General features: G+C 39.6%; 1 protein-coding gene across 12 annotated transcripts in view; it reads right to left on the bottom strand.

Annotated features, from left to right (window-relative positions):
• Positions 1-7,442, bottom strand: part of HECTD1 (HECT domain E3 ubiquitin protein ligase 1) — a 108,364-nt gene extending 100,922 nt beyond the window's left edge. For 7 of the 12 annotated variants that reach the window (XM_077127006.1, XM_077127008.1, XM_077127009.1 and 4 more), the window contains exons 1-2: positions 7,113-7,441; positions 5,479-5,759 (exon numbers count right to left, since the gene is read on the bottom strand). In XM_077127006.1, coding sequence (XP_076983121.1) covers positions 5,479-5,618 — 140 coding nt within the window. In that variant the 5' untranslated portion in view covers positions 5,619-5,759; positions 7,113-7,441. Of the gene's footprint in view, positions 1-5,478; positions 5,760-7,112 lie in introns of all 12 variants that reach the window. The other 5 variants (XM_077127011.1, XM_077127012.1, XM_077127014.1 and 2 more) reach the window with 2 other exon arrangements.
• Between the last annotated feature and the right edge of the window lie 10,357 nt (positions 7,443-17,799).

The raw sequence follows: 17,799 nt of genomic DNA, 5'->3' as shown, positions 1-17,799 counted from the left end.
TCAGTTCATAATCTAGTAGAGGATGCAAAATAAAATAAAGTAGTAGTAGTAGTATGTATGTCATGAGGCTAGAGTGGTATTTGAAGGCATTTAGATTTTATCCATTAGGTAAAAAGCCCAAAAGATTTTGAAAAGGGGAGCGATATGATCAAATCAGTATCCTAAGACTATAACCCTGGTTACAGTTAGCTTAAAGGTAGTTATGAAGCTACTAACACCATATAAACATATTCATTTCCCACCCCAATCCCAGATGCTACTAACATTCTTTATTGTAATTTTTTTTTAATTAGAGAAGTTGTAGATTCCCACATTCATCATTAACACCTTGCGTTTGTGGTAAATTGTTACAACTGATGAAAGAATATGATCGTAACTGTACTATTAACTATAGTACATATTTCACATTTGAGTTCACTGTGTTGCACAGTCCTATGCTTTTAAATTTTATTCTGATAACATCTATACAACCTGAAGTTTCCTCTTTTAGCCACATTCAAATATATGATTCTGTGCTGTTAAATAAGTTCTTTTGTCATCCTCTTTAATTTTTTACCTCAGGGAGCAAATACAAGTCATCACAGAAAAATCCGTTCAACTTCTTACCTTCATTCCTAAAATATCTGCATGTAACATCTCCACCCTCCCTATGTTACAATAAAGGGGATGGGAACTGAGTAGCCAGGAGACAGGAACGAAGCTTACTTTTTATTCCTTTGTGCCTTCAAAATTAAATAGTTTTTTTTGTTCGCTTGTTTTTTGTTTTTAACAGAGCCTGCCAGTATCTAAAAGCACTATCCCTAATACTACATTTTCTAAATATTCTGGGGAGATCTTCTGGGATTTCTCCTAGAAGTTATGCCTTTTAAAATACATTACCTTAAGATTTAGTAGCAAGATCTATTAATGCCCAGAAATTATATACCTATAACATTAAAACAATGATCACTTTTTTTGAAGTGAATGCAAAAATGCTCACTAGCTGATAATTTATATTAAATTTTAGAGCTTAATCACAAACAAAACTAACTTTGAGTCCATTCCATACTTTCTAAAGCATTATTTTGTTAAGTTCAGGCATAAACAAGGAGCATCCCAGGTTCACAGAAAATGTATCTTCTTTAACTCAAAAAAGGTAGTCAAAACTAGTACCAAAAATGCTGAACTACATGCAATATGTACTAAGTTGAAAGAACAGAAACATGTAATGACTCTCTATCACGTGAAAAGCACTGTGCTAGACATTTCACCCATACTACCTCATTTAATCTCCACATTAACCCTGCAAGGATATGGAAACAAGCTTGAAAAACAATCACAAAGATTCAGAGGTAAAGGGTAGATACTTGATAACTTAAGTATATCTCATTCTAAAGCCACTATTTCTACCATCCCATTCAGGCAGAAAGTATCTATATTTGCATACTGATGTTCATGCTGCATTATTCACAATTGCCAAAATATGGAAGCAACACAAGTGTCTATCAACTGATGGACTGATAAATGTAGTATAAACATACCACAGAATATCATTCAGTCATAAAAAGGAATGAGGTCCTGATACATGTGACAACATGGATCAACACTGAAGATGTTATATTAAATGCAAAAAGCCAAAATGTATGATCTCACTGATCTGAAACAACTGTAATAAGCAAACTCAAGAGTCAGAATCTAGAATATAAGATACCAGGATAGGAATAGAGAATGGGAAGTTAAGGCTTAAAATGTACAGGGTTTTCTATTCAGAATGATGGAAATGTTCAGGTAATGGGTGGTGGTGAAGGTAGCACTGTGAATGCAATTAACAGCACTGAAATGTATATCTGAATATGATCAAAACGGGGAACATGAGATTGCATACATGTTAACAGAATAAAACTTTTTTAAAAAATCCAGGAACTACATTATATAAACAGGAACCCTAAGTCAAACCATGGTCTTTAATTAACAGAACTATAAAAACATATTATCATCAATTGTAACAAATGTTCCTCACCAATGCAAGCTGTTGGTGGTAGAGGCAGTATATAGGAATCCTACATTTTATGCATGATTGTTTTATAAACCCACAAGTTCTCTCTCTCTCTCTCTATATATATATATATATTTGTTTTATTCAATATAACAGGACTAGTTGCTACTATCTTATGCAACTAATCTACTAAGGGAGATTTCTAGCTAATTTTCTAAATAGGTTTTCACCTGCCTTATTTGTTGACTTTCAAAGAACCTAAAAAGACCTTCCAAAAATCAATCACTCTTTCATGAAATAAAATCTCAAAATAAAATTCAATCTTGGATATTTAATAATAATATTAATGAGCCCACTTTACACAAAATAGCTTTCACAGACATGTTCTCCTTTAGTTCTCATCACAAGCAAACTCACTGAAGTGACTGTTGCCATTGTACAGAGAACGAAAGTAAGGTTCTCAGAGGCGAAATAACATGCAGCAGGGACCAATAATCTGAACTTAGGTTTCTGGCACCAAAACCCATTCTTTCCAACATGCCATGCTGCATCTCCAGATTAAAGAAGGAACCAAGACAATTTTTCCTCACGAGAACAAGAAACTCTGGCTGTTGAATTAAGAAGGCACACTAGGGTTTAAAAACAAAACTGTCAAAAAATCTAAATCAAATGTCTATTTTTTGAAAGTTCTGGTACACTACACGAAAGAGGGCTAACCATTTCAATCCGAAATATTCTTCTATACTCACTTGGTAAATCATATCTAACAACTTTAATTTCTTCTTAAAATTATATTACACTAGATATCACACAAATAAATTATTCTAAATATTTGTGTAATATTAAAATACATCACACAAATAAAGTCTGGAAGGAAACATGGAAAATTTAGTTATGTTAGAACAGTAGGAGTTATAAGGGATGAATTTTAACATTTAAACACTTTCCTTTAAAATGTTTTAATATGATAATGTTTTCTAAAATGTTATTACACATGCCTCTACTGAATATTAGCACTAACAGAAGATATGAAATGATAGCAGATTTGAATGGCAAATGTGACAATTTTTAAAATACCAAAATTAATTATCAGATTAATGAAGACTCCTTAATGAAATCTATTAGTACTCAAAAATCTACTTCATTTTTCTATAACTTTTACTAATGTAAGTGTCAATGGGGGGGTCTAAATTATTCCTATGTACTCAACGTCTATCAGGAACAAAAACTAGTTGAAATAAATATCAGTTTTTAACTGTCAGTTAAAAACTTTCATAAGGATTTTTACTGTAATAGTACTGTTTTAGTGGAATTTAAAACCAAGATTTTAAAAACAAAAATACTACATCAATTTAGTAATCAATATAGCCTTTATTTCCACCTCAAAGAAACTAAGAAAATTATAGCAAATTTTACATGAACACTCTAATGCTTTGAACTAATTCCCTCAAAATGGCATTAAAGCTAGCATATCCTAGTTTTCAATTACTTATGACTAAAATTGAAGATAGTAAATACAAATGTAAAATAAACAGTATAAGCCAAACACGGACTCAGCACTCAGCAGAAGGATTAATCTGGCTGGGCAAGTATTTATAGAAAGAGTTCTATAAAAAATAGCTTTAAGAACCTATCTAGTCTAAAGCAAAAAATGTTTATTTGGTACAAAATTTATATCTTGACTAGTACATTTCCTAATATAACTTATGTAGATAGCTTGGTTGAACACCAAGAGTACATGGAACCTTGGGTAGGACATGAGATTTTGTTGGTTTGTTCAGAGTGATGCCCTGATGAGTCCCAGAGTGATTTGATCAGGGAGTGGAAAAGTATTTGCAAAGTCTGCTTCGGGGAATGGTGAGAACAGGGGAAAATTCAACTTCTCCAAGTTGAATTCTCGATATTCTCACAAGCAGTGTGGACAACCAAAGATATAGGCTGAGCCCCCAGTCTTGGGGTTTGTTCATATGAAACTTAACCCCACAAAGGATAGGTCAAGTCTACTTAAAATTTAGGCCTAAGAATCACCCCCAAGAGAACCTCTTTTGTTGCTCAGATGTGGCCTCTCTCTTCAGCCAACACAACAAGCAAACTCATCACCCTCCCCCTATCTACGTGGTACATGACTCCAGGGGTGTGAACCTTCCTGGCAATGTGGGACAGAAATCCTAGAATAAGCTGAGACTCAGCATCAAGGGATTGAGAAAAACCCTAGAATGAGCTGAGACTCAGCATCAAGGGGTTGAGAAAACCTTCTTGACCAAAAGGGGGAAGAGGGAAATGAGACAAAGTGTCAATGGCTGAGAGATTCCAAACAGAGTTGAAAGGTTATCCTGGAGGTTATTCTTATGCATCAAGTAGATATCATCTTGTTATTCAAGATGTAATGGAGAGGCTGGAGGGAACTGCCTGAAAATGTAGAGCTGTGTTCCAGTAGTCATGTTTCTTATGATGACTGTATAATGATATAGCTTTCATAATGTGACTGTGTGATTGTGAAAACCTTGTGTCTGATGCTCCTTTTATCTACCTTGTCAACAGATGAGTAGAACATATGGAATAAAAATAAATAATAGGGGGAACAAATGTTAAAATAAATTTAGTTTGAAATGCTAGTGATCAATGAAAGGGAGGGGTAAGGGGTATGGTATGTATAATCTTTTCTTTGTTTGTTTTTGTTTTATTTCTCTTTCTGTTGTCTTTTTATTTCTTTTTCTGAATTGATGCAAATGTTCTAAGAAATGATCATCATGATGAATATAACCATGTGATGATATTGTGAATTACTGATTATATATGTAGAATGGAATGATCATACATTAAGAATACTTTTGTTGGTTTGTTGTCAATTTTTTTTTAAATTACTAATAAAAAAAAAGAACCTATCTAGTAATGAATTCTCTTACATTTTTGCACAAATTTTACATTATGACCTCTGGATAAAATTTAGATTCTCCAAACTCCAAAATCTGTCTGTGCTATTTCAAAAGGTATGCTATATGGGAAACATTCAGTTTATTTCTTCTAAAGTGAAAACTACAAACCAATGGTTTGCTTAACAAAAGTAAAACGTCAAATGCCTCAATACTAAGAAGGAATGGGCAGTTCTAAATATATGTTGGTTATTATCTATGTTATTCTATAAGTCAATTTCATGGTGCAGAAATAGCTTTCTTAACAAAAGTATCTGTATTTTCCCCAGTTAACAACATATTTTGAAAATGAATCAACCAAGCTATGGGTTAAAATTAGGTTCCTCTACTAATTCCCATTCATTCAGCAAGTAAACATGGACATGTGTCATCATAATTATCTTCACTAGAGTTACTTCACCTACCAATTCTATTTCTCTGAAAAGTGTAAATGCAAAATCCTGCAGGAACTTTTAAAAAAACATTTTTAAAATTCACTAGAGAAATTTCTACACAAACTTAAGTCAGCAAATGGTTGAAAACACATCAATACAATAACCCCAAAGGAAGATGATGAAGGGATGTACTTACGTTTCAAAACAACGATCCACGTTGTCAGACATCAAAAGCAGCATGCATAGCTGTTCAAGGGCTATTAGTTGCATGTCCCTTTCATCTCCCTGTCCCATCTGTAGCCATTCCAGCAATGTATCCGGATCCACATCTGCCATGGTTTTTTAAAAGCCTCTTTGCTTAAATCAAAAAAAAAAAAAAAGTAAAGAGGCAAAGTCCTTTAAATGTCCAGGACTGATCTGCTCAGGTTTAAAAATTCTCTTTTACATCGGCTAGAACCAAATTTTCGTGGGGTCCTCCTAGGAATTAGAAAAGACTAGTAAGTATTTATGTTTGGATAGAATGCTATGCAGTGTTTCAACTTTCCTTATTCTTCAGGTTTCAAGTTCAGATAGCACACTATACTAAATAAAAACCAGTTTTGCAAAAGGTTATAAGCTGATTAGGTTGCTGCTTAACTAGAAACCAGAGCTGCCTTGGTCAAAGACAGTCAAACAGGCTTCGGATCCCACTAGTGTTATCGCTGGCGTCTATGCCAAAAAGGCAAAGAACACCTACTAAAGGTTCTTTCCTTTTCCAGAAAACTTCTTCCCCCTCCGCCTTCCAAAACGGATCTTTACATAAAGGTTAGATACAGTACTTTGAGGAGATTCTGAACACTTTGACCCAATTCTCCTCTTCAAGGTGAGTTTCTCCTTGAAAATTAACTCCAATTTTACAAAATCAGCTGACTTCTTAATTTACTCGCCCCTATTCTAAAGATGTCCAAATAGAAACTATAATTAGATACAAGATCTATCTATGAATAAAGACTTGGTTAGGAATTTTGGCAGTCTTGACAACTGTTCTTAAAACTTTAAAAAGAAATGCTAAAAGTAAACGCAATGGGTTTACACATTAGGGATCAGAATACAGGCCAACCCAGGGCTCTCTTTTTCCTATTCCCACAGGATGGGACAGTTGGTAAAAACAAAACAAAACAACAACAACGAAAACAGAAACAGCTCAAACAAGCAAGTCATTAGAGAAGCTCTTCGTAAGCGCCCTGACCGGAGAACAGCCTTAGGTCCCACGTAGCCCCAGCTGCAGGTGTGTGAATCCACCGGCAGGTCCCGATGGGCACCCAACGGCGGCGACCAGCGGGCCAACCCCACACGCCGGGCCAGGCCGAGCTCTGCACCGAGGGGCACTGCTACCGTACGTGCTCAGCTTTCCCGGACTAGACCCTTGCAAGTTAGCCACCCGTCGGGGTGAGGGTGGGGGTTGGATAGTTCTGGAGGAGAAGGCGCAAGCCTCGGTCTTGAGAGGAGGCCGCCGTGCCGGGCTGGGCGGCGGGCCTGCCTGGAGCGGCGTCCGGAACTCCGAGGCCCGGCGGGACGTTCCTCGCCGCGGCCGGGAGGCGAAAGCTTCTCAAGGGCAAGGGGGGGACCTCCTTGGGCTCCAGCTCGGACCGGGTAAGCCGGGCCCCACCGCGGACAGGGTGGGGGGAGGGGAACAAAGAGGCCAAGCAGGGGAGTCGGCAGCAGACCCGCCGGCCTCACCCAACCCTGGGGTCGCTCCCAATCTATGGCCAGCGCCCCGGATCTCGACCCCCGTCCCGGCCATTCGGACGGCCGGAGGAGCTCCCGCCTCCCTTTTCCGTGGGCTCTTACCCAGACTTCTCGTCCCAGACCGTTCCGGTCCGGCTCCAAGCAGGCCGCGGGCAGAGCCAGGCCCGGCCGCGGCCCTCGAGTTCCCAGGAAGCCGCAGGCCGCGCAGGTCGACCCAGACAGGCGGCACAGGAAAAGCCGCGCCTCGTCCCTCCCCTTCCTCCGCGGGGACCTGGTGACAGGGAAGCGAGAGGTCCCTCCGAGCGGCGGCAGCCAGCGCAGGCACCTTCCCGGACACGCGGCTCCTCAGGCCCTACAGCTCAGAGGCCCGCGCGACGCTGCCGGCGGCGGCGCGGAGAGGCCGCGTCCATCGTGATACGGGAGGGGGAAGGGAGGAGGGTCGAGCGAGAGCCGGGCGGGGAAGCTGCGGCGGGCCGCCGAGCCGCGCGGGGGCGGAGCGACTGGGCTCTCGCGGCGCCGACCCCGCGAGCGGCCAGCTGGGGCGCTGCGGGGACTTAGGGCGGCCCGCGGCGGCGCGGGGGAGCTAATCAGGGGCCCCGGGCAGCCCAGCGCGTCGCTGCCCCTGTCTCGGCGCTGTCGCCCACGGGGCCTCGGCCTCCCTCGAGGTGCCTGTTACCGCTTTTCTATCTTCGCCCTGGTGCCCTTTTCACTACGTTGTCAAGCCGAGCCCTCTCCCGGCACCGAGCGCACCCTCGTGCCCGCGCGCTCAGCTGGCTTTGCGCCGCGTCTGCATACTCGGCGCCCTCCTGCCCAAGGCCCCCCGCGCTGCGCGTCAAAGCTGCAACCCAACCTGTGCCCATGGAGTCTTCCGCCCCGGCAACCCTGAGCTTCCCCGTCCCCTCCAGCCACCCCGCCTTTCGCACGGAAATGCTCATTCTGGGCTAAAAGATAGAGCTCAGCTCTCCGGCCCTAGTGGGAGGAAAAGGTTAGGCTTTAGGGGGCAAACCGAGCGCTGTTCGCCAAAAATGAAACCTTTCACTAGCCCGAGAAGGATCTGTTATCAAGTATTCTCTCCATTGTAGGGATGAGCGAACTGAGACTTCAGGAAAGCGTGAATTCACATCCAGCGTCCCTATTAAGCAGCAGCACTGAGAGTGGTCTTTTTACTTCTCCTGTGGCATGTGGTCACTCGAGTATGTCCGGCGTTATTTCTCTTCAAACTTCTCATTTCATAGTCCTGATTATAGAACGTATTTGAACATATTTGGTTCGTGAGACAATAAACCCCATGCCACAGAGTCCTACCATACTTTATCATCTTTTTTTTTTCCATTTTTTGATTTTAATGAAATTATTTTCATTAGAATCAGTTTTTGGTTACAAAAATTTTACCAGGAAAATTTGACTTATCAGTTTTTTTTTAATTAATTAAAAAAATTAACTAACACAACATTTAGAAATCATTCCATTCTACATATGCAGTCAGTAATTCTTAATATCACATAGATGTATGATCATCATTTCTTACTACATTTGCATTGATTTAGGAAAAGAACTAGCAAAACAACAGAAAAAGATATAGAATGATAATATAGAGAAAAAAATAAAAATAATAAAAATGAAAAATGAAAAAATATATAAAAAAGGAAAAAGAAAAAAAAGCAAATACTTTATCATCTTTTAACAACAACAAAAAAAGGATATTTCATAATAGTATTTGATACCTGTTCCTTTTGGCAATCCCAGGAGCCTCTACAGATGCTTGTAGAACTGGTACTTTGGAAATTACAGATTTGCGTTTCAGATAGCTGTAGGCCCGTGTCCCACTGTGGAAAGTAATGGTAGGTTTCTTATTAACAAATCCAATCGAGAGAAAAGAGTAGAGGATTCCACTCTCTTTTCGCAAATATGACACACAATAATACTTATTTGTGACATGGAGCTGCCAGGAAAATATTCAAGAAGACTTCTGAAGGGTACAATGTGGACACTGAAAGAGAGGGAGAAGGATACCAGCAAAACCTGATAGGTTCCAAGGAGAGGAAAGACCACCTGAGTCCCCAGCAAAGAACCACCATTAAGCCATGGAGTTGGGGTAGTGGGCGCGGGATGGGGGGAGGAAGATTGGGAACAAAGAAGGGAGGACCTCGAAAGTGAGATGCAGAAATTTGGCATAAGGTAACTAACTAACTAGTTCTGGGGTAGGATGCTGATTTGAAAAATTAGAGTTTTAGGTAAGATTTATATGGCAAGAGTATTCAGAATGGTTGGAAAGAGCTTTGTAGAGAAGTAGATTAGCTGGAAGATTAGTTGGTGGGCGTAGGTGAGTGGAGGCTAGTTATTGGCAATAAGAATGGAGAAGTAAATGGAAAAAATATTTCAAAGGATATATAAGAATTTAGATGATTAACTTCAATTTTTTTGATCCCTCACCTGAGATTTGGAGGCCAGGAGAATGATGATACTATTAACAGGAAATGAAAAAGTTAGTAAAAGAACTACACTTTTACTAAATTTTTAAGATGTATTTTGCTTTATTCCCTCACCATCTCTACCCACAGACCTCACTTCCTATCCTCCAAATTAATGACTGTACTATGCTTTAAAGAAATCTCATCAGAAAAAAAAAATTGTATGACTTTTATTTTGCTTTTTCTATCATGCTTTTTTTTTTTTTTTTTGGCTTTTAACAAGGGGAATTTAATGAGTTGCTGGTTTACAGTTCTAAGGCTGAGAAAATATCCCAATTAAAACAAGTCTAAAGAAATGTCCAATCAAAGGCATCTAGGGAAAGATACCTTAGTTCAAGAAGGCTGATGAAGTTCAGGGTTTCTCTCTCAAGTGAGAAGGCACATGGCGAACACAGTCACAGTTTCTCTCTCGGCTGGAAGGGTACATGGCAAACACGGCATCATCTGCTAGCTTACTCTCCTGGCTTCCTGTTTCATGAAGCTCCCTGGGAGGCATTTTCCTTCTTCATCTCCAAAGGTTGCTGGCTCGTGGACTCTCTGCATCTCATGCCTACATCATTCTGCTCTCTCTGAATCGTCCTCTCCAAAATGTTTCCTCTTTTATAGGACACCGGTAAACCAATCAAGACCCACTCAAATGGGTGGAGACATGTCATCCCCTAATCCAGTTTAACAACCATTCTTGACTAAATCACATCAACCAGGGAGATGATCTCATTACAGTTTCAAATATACAGTATTGAATAGGGATTAGTCTACCTTTATGAAGTGGGATTTATATTAAAACATGGCTTTTCTTAGGGGGCATACTTCCTTTCAAACCAGCACATTCCACCCTCTGGCCCCTAAAAAAGACATGTTTTTTCTATATGCAAAATACATTAATTTCATAACAATATCAGAAACCTTAAACCTTTCAGTAGCAATACAATGAAGTACAAAATTAGAGACAGTATAAAATCTCATCAAGTCAGTTACAGGCATGGTCTGTCCTAAGGCAAAATTCTCTCCATTTGCTCTAGACCATTGAAAACTCATAAATTATTTGCTGCCAACATACAAAGGGGGAACATTCATAGGATACATATACACATTTCCATAGGGAGGAAGGAACACAGGGGTCAAAGGACCCATATAGTTTCGAAAACCAGCAGGGCAAAGTCCATTAGATTTCAAAGTCTGAGAGTCATTTATCCTCAGGGCTTTAGAAAGTGGCAGTCCCATCCTTTCCAAATGCTTACGCCTGCCTCTCTCTGAATGCAACCTTGGGGGATATTGGGGAGACCACCCTTCTCTAGGCTCCACCCTCTCCAAGCATTGGGGCTGCACCCGGGCTCTCTGCCATCTCCGGGGCACACGCTCAGCCCCTCCATATGGTGGCAGCCAGGCTCTCCCCAAACCCCAAGGAATGTGCTTCACCTTCTCCAAGGCCTCAGGCGGCATGACTTCCACTGCAATGAGGTGGAAGGCCCATTCTCTGCCTTTGGGGCAAACTCACCCTCTCCATGTGCTTGGGTACATCTGCTCTCCTTGCCTGAGGCTTCTTGACTTCAGATCTCAGCCTCCATGGTTTTGCCTCTGAAGGTACTTTTCCTCCAATGTGTCCTTTCTCTGAGCCCCTCAGTCCAGACTGGCAGTGGCTTTGTTTTTACAGGTCCCAGAGCACTCTCGTCTGCTTTCTATGCAGTAGTGTTGGATCATGCCCATCAGACATAAGAAGTTTCCAAAAATCTTTCCTGGTTAACTCAATGTCCAATCTTGGCTTTCTCTGTCAAGTGAGAAGGCACATGGCAAACACAGTCACAGTTTCTCTCTCGGCTGGAAGAGCACATGGCGAAAACGGCATCATCTGCTAGCTTACTCTCCTGGCTTCCTGTTTCATGAAGCTCCCTGGGAGGCATTTTCCTTCTTCATCTCCAAAGGTTGCTGGCTCGTGGACTCTCTGCATCTCGTGGCTACATCATTCTGCTCTCTCTCTATCGTGCTTTTTAAAAGTTTTGTTATTATTTTAAATTCAAATATGAAAAAAAATTGGAAATGCGATCACAAAATGGAAGCATAACTAAAAGAAGTTAGTGAAGCTCTGAAGCAAACAGAAGATCCAGATGAAGGCAAGAGACCAAACTCAAATATTTATCCCAAGAAACTAGAAAGTGCTTAAATCCCGACATTTCACCATGATGCCCAACTCTTAAGAATCATGAACCACTGAGAATTGCTATATGCCAGCACAGTATAAGGCCCAGTGAGTAAGTCACAAACCTTATCCTGAATAAACTACAAAAGTCTTGTATTCACCTCTGTTGTAGTACTTAGCACATAATGTCATCAGGTACACTCTGAGAACCTCAAGGATGTGTGCTGGTTTGAAAGGATATGTGTACCCTAGAAAAGCTATGTTTTAATCCTAATCCCATTTTGTAAAGGCAGCCATTTCTTCTAATCTCTATTCAGTATTGTAGGTTTGAAGTTGTAATTAGATCATCTCCCTGGAGATGTGATTTAATCAAGGGTGATTGTTAAACTGGGTTAGGGGAGACGGGTCTCCACGCATTTGGATGGGTCTTGATAAGTTTCTGGAGTCCTATAAAAGAGGACACATTTTGGAGAATGAAGGAGATTCAGAGAGAGCAGAATGACATAGCCAGGAGAGGCAGAGTCTACCAGCCAGTGACCCTTGGAGATGAAGAAGGAAAATGCCTCCTGGGGAGCTTCATGAAACGGGAAGCCAGGAGAAGAAGCTAGCAGATGATGCCATGTTCACCGTGTGCCTTTGCAGAAGAGAGAGAAACTCTGACTGTGTTTGCCATGTGCCTATCCACTTGAGAAAGAAACCCTGAACTTCATCGGCCTTCTTGAACCAAGGTATCTTTCCCTGGATGCCTTATATTGGACATTTCTATAGACTTGTCTTGATTGGGACATTTTCTTGGCCTTAGAACTGTAAACTAGCAATTTATTAAATTCCCCTTTTTAAAAGCCATTCCATTTCTAGTATATTGCATTCCAGCAACTAGCAAACTAGAACAGGAGGTAAGAGTGTTTTGAAAAGCTTCAAAAAAGATCCTTGAGCTAGGTTGCAGATGTTGAGTCAGAGCTGGCCAGTCATTAGGAAGACCATGTGTAGTAGCCTAGAGGTGTGAAAAGAGCCCCTGGTGGGCAGGGTGGGTGGGAATGGGGGTTGGGGGTCGGTAGGATGGCTTTTGGCTTAAGCCCTACTTTCATAAGGGATCATGCACACAGTCCCTGGACCTACTCATATAGGACCAAAAGAGGAAGATATTCTTCATACAGATCAAACTCTTATTCCACTGGCTAATGTGTACTGTGAATTAATTTTTAATATAAGTCCTGTAATTATCTTATGACTAGCACAATGTTTTTACGTAGTAAAAACATTTCTTTGATGTAAACACTTGAAATTTGCCACAAAACATGCCTGCTTGGGCATTTCTTCAACTTTTAACTGGAAATGGGAGTGTCCTTGACTTTTCTCAACTCCTAAGAGGCTCTGGGTATGAAGAATTTTGTCTGGAACAGTGGGATATGAATTTGGCTGGAACATAGGGAGGTGTAAGTAGGGTGAGAAATGCAATGGGTAAAAGAGACCAGTGAGATTAAATTGGAGCCAGTTTGCTGAGGGTCTTAAACACTATGCTGAAGAGTTTGGACTTTGGACTTTGGTCTTTGGGCAGCGGGTAACCTTTAGACATTTTATACAAGGAAGTGCTATGATGTGATGTAGGTTTTTGAGAAGATAAGCCATCTTTAGATTTAAGCTTAACAGTTAGCAAGATATGTTAACATTTATAATTATTTAATTCTCACAACTACATAAAAAATGACTGTTCTAGTTTGCTAGCTGCCGGAATGCAATATACCAGAAATGGAATGGCTTTTTAAAAGGGAGAATTTAATGAGTTGCAAGTTTACAGTTCTAAGGCTGAGAAAATGTCCCAATTACAAGTCTATAGAAATGTCCAGTCACAGGCATCCAGGAAAAGATACCTTGATTCAAGAAGGCCGATGAAGTTCAGGGTCTCTCTCCCAAGTGAGAAAGCACATGGTGAACACAGTCAGGGCTTCTCTCTCAGCTGGAAGGACACATGGCGAACATGGCGTCATCATCTGCTAGTTTTCTCTCCTGGCTTCTGGTTTCATGAAGCTCCCTGGGAGGCGCTTTCCTTCTTCATCTCCAAAGGTTGCTGGCTCGTGTACTCTCTGCATCTTGGTGCTGCAGCATTCTCTGCTCTCTCTGAATCTCTCATTCTCCAAAATGTTTCCTCTTTTATAGGACTTCAGAAACTAATCAAGACCCACTCAAATGGGTGGAGATATGTCATCCCTAATCCAATTTAACAACCATTCTTAACTAAATCACATCAGCCAGGGAGATGATCTCATTACAGTTTCAAAGATACAGTATTGAATAGGGATTATTCTACTTTTATGAAATGGAATTTATATCAAAACATGGCTTTTCTTAGGGGGCATACTTCCTTTCAAATCAGCACAATGACCTAACAATTAGCATAGGTATTATCTCTATTTTACATAAGAGGAATAACTCAGAGAAGTTAGATAACTTGTTCAGAGTCTGGTAAGTTCAGAGCTAATAAGAAACAGGTCTGTTATTCAAACCCAGGCCTTGAACTCTTTTTTTTTTTTTTAATTTTTTTATTAATTAAAAAAAATTAACTAACACAACATTTAGAAATCATTCCGTTCTACATATGCAATCAGTAATTCTTAATATCATCACATAGGTGTATGGTCATCATTTCTCAGTACATATGCATCGATTTAGAGAAAGAAATAGCACGACAACAGAAAAAGAAATAAAGTGATAACACAGAGAGAAAACAAAACTAAAAATAAAAAGTACAAAAATATATAAGAGAAAAAAAAAAAACTATAGCTCAGATGCAGCTTCATTCAGCGAGGCCTTGAACTCTTAATTGTATAGTCTTTGACTCTGAAGGAACATTAAATACAATCCATGCTACCTTTCCTTATCCTGTTGCTGAGAGTATTCTGCCTGTACCATTCTTAGCTTGTTATTCAGCCTCTTCTGTGATGTTTCCAATGTTGGGAAAATCGTTACTTCAAGAGGCAATGAATTTCACATTGATGTACTAGCTCCAATTGTTAAAAGGATATGGTAGAAAGAATATAGCATGAGAGTCAGTAAAACAAAGTTTGAAACCCTGTTCCTATCTTACTTCTTGTAGGTAGCTGGCAATCCATGGCATACCTTGGCTTATGGCAACATAACTCAGTCTCTGTCCTCTGTCACATGTCATCTCTCTCTCTGTATGTATCTCTTTCTATATCTTTCCTCGTTCTTATAAGGAAATTTGACTAATCTAACATGACTAATCCAGTCATTTTGAATTAGGTTCCACCCTAATCCAGTTTGGCCTCATCCTGTTTACACATAAATTCTCATTCACAAGACTGTGAGTTAGTACTTGAAGTGCTAAATTAGTACTAGTTGTTTTGTGGGAAACAGAATACAATCCATAACAAGAAATGCCAGCTATTAGTATTATTGCATTATTCTTCTACATGTTCCCAGGTCCCTTCTTTTCCAAGTAAATTAAGTCCAGTCCTTTTAGTTGGTTTACCCTCTGTGACATGTCCAAGTTTCTCTGAATGTTCATTAACTAATTTCTAAGCCCAAAACAGTGCTTCAGATGTGGTTAAACCAGGAAAGATTGGTGCAGGCTTCTGCTGCATTGGTTAAGGAGGATGGTAATCACATAACAGTTTTGGCTCTCTCTTTTGGTAAACTCATTAGAGTTTGTAGTAAACTAAAGCCCTCACCTTGTGTTCCCTGAACTACTAAGCCACGTTTCCTTCACTCCTTTCATTCAGCAAAAATATTTTGCCCTTAATATGTAGACATAAAATTCCATCATGTTGGTTCTGATTCCATGCTTCAGCCTATGGCAATCTCTTTGAATCCTGATGGAATAGAGCAGTATATTAGCCATCCATCCATACTCTTGATGGTAGCCAGTTAGATAAAGGTGTTAAACAGACCATGGCTGAAACAAAGGCTCTGGCATATCATCACAAATCTTTCACCAAGTTGTTATTCATTTAGTAAGTAACATTCTGTGGGTATAGTTCTTCAGATAGTTATGACTTCACCTATTTCTCTCCTTGGCAATGAGAATTTTATATACTTTTATTTAAAAGGTGACAATATTACAAGCCTACTTAAAATTAGGCCTAAGAGTCACCCCCAAGAGACCCTCTTTTATTGCTCAGATGTAGCCTCTCTGTCCAGCCAACACAACAGGCAAACTCACCACCTTCCCCCTGTCTACATGGGACATGACTCCCAGGGGTGTGGACCTTCCTGGCAACATGGGATAGAAATCCTGGAATGAGCTGGAACTCAGCATCAAGGGATTGAGAAAATCTTCTCCACCAAAAGGGGGAAGAGTGAAATGAGACAAAATAAAGTGTTGATGGCTGAGAGATTCCAAACAGAGTCGAGAGGTTATCCTGGAGGTTATTCTTATGCATTAAATAGATATCACCTTGTTAGTCAAGATGTAGTGGGTGGCTGGAGGGAAGTGCCTGAAAATGTAGAGCTGTATTTCAGTAGCCTTGTTTCTTGAAGATGATTGAATAATGATATAGCTTTTATAATGTGACTGTGTGATTGTGAAAACCTTGTATCTGATGCTCCTTTTATCTACCTTATCAACAGATGAGTAAAACACATGGAATAAAAATAAATAATGGGGGGACAAATGTTAAAATAAATTTAGTTTGAAATGCTAGTGATCAATGAAAGGGAGGGGTAAGGGGTATGGTATGTATGAATTTTTTTCTGTTTTCTTTTTATTTCTTTTTCTGAATTGATGCAAATGTTCTAAGAAATTATCAGGATGATGAATATGCAACTATGTGATGATACTGTGAATTACTGATTATATATGTAGAATGGAATGATCATTAAAAAATAAAACATGTCAATATTAAAATTAGAATAGTAACCTTTATTCTTTTTTAATTTTTATTGAATTATAATAAAGAATATACATATTTGCCTCCAAGATTTTAAAGAAAAATTTGTCAAATGTCTTCTGAAAATTCACGTACATCAACTAGGACATCCCCTGTCAAAAAAGACAATGACAACATTTAGGGAAGCTGTGTGAAGGGTATATGGGAGTTCTTTCTACTACTTTTCCAACTTTCTGTACAAATTTGAAGTTATTTGGAATTAAAATGTTTTTTAAAAAAGACAGTAAATAGCTACAGGCTGAGCCCCCAGTCTTGGGGTTTGTTCATATGAAACTTAACCCTGCAAAGGATAGGTCAAGTCTACTTAAAATTTAGGCCTAAGAGTCACCCCCAAGAGAGCCTCTTTTGTTGCTCAGATGTGGCCTCTTTCTCCAGCCAACACAAGGAGCAGTCTCACCACCCTACCTCTCTCTACGTGGGACATGACTCCCAGGGGTGTGGACCTTCCTGGCAACATGGGGCAGAGATCCTGGAATGATCTGAGGCTCAGCATCAAGGGATTGAGAAAAACCCTAGAATGAGCTGAGACTTAGCATCAAAGGATTGAGAAAACCTTCTCGACCAAAAGGGGAAAGAGGGAAATGAGACAAAGTGTCAATGGCTGAGAGATTCCAAACAGAGTTGAAAGGTTATCCTGGAGGTTATTCTTATGCATCAAGTAGATATCATCTTGTTATTCAAGATGTAATGGAGAGGCTGGAGGGAACTGCCTGAAAATGTAGAGCTGTGTTCCAGTAGCCATGTTTCTTGAGGATGATTGAATAATGATACAGCTGTCACAATGTGGCTGTGTGATTGTGAAAACCTTGTGTCTGATGCTCCTTTTATCTACCTTGTCAACGAAGGAGTAGAACATATGGAATAAAAGTAAAAAATAGTGGGAACAAATGCTAAAATAAATTTAGTTTGAAATGCTAGTGATCAATGAAAGCGAGGGGTAAGGGGTATGGTAGGTATAATCTTTTTTTTTTTTTCTTTCCTGTGTTTGTTTTATTTCTTTTTCTATTGTCTTTTTATTTCTGTTTCTGAATTAATGCAAATGTTCTAAGAAATGATGAATATGCAACTAAGTGATGATATTGTGAATTACTGATTATGTATGTTGATGTTTTATTTTGTTTCTTAATTTTTTAATTAATAAATAAATTTTAAAAAAAGACAGTAAGTTTATCTTGACATGGCATTCTTAGTAATGCTGCTTTCTAAGAATCACTGCTGCTTTCCTAAAGATTTTAGAAATAATGTCTTCAAAAATAAGCTCTAGAATTTTGACA

This window comes from Tamandua tetradactyla, chromosome 14, assembly GCF_023851605.1.
Source record: "Tamandua tetradactyla isolate mTamTet1 chromosome 14, mTamTet1.pri, whole genome shotgun sequence".
Classification (NCBI taxonomy): Eukaryota; Metazoa; Chordata; class Mammalia; order Pilosa; family Myrmecophagidae; genus Tamandua; species Tamandua tetradactyla.
The sequence above is the reverse complement of the archived record's forward strand: the minus strand, read 5'-3'. Positions and strand labels throughout refer to the sequence as shown.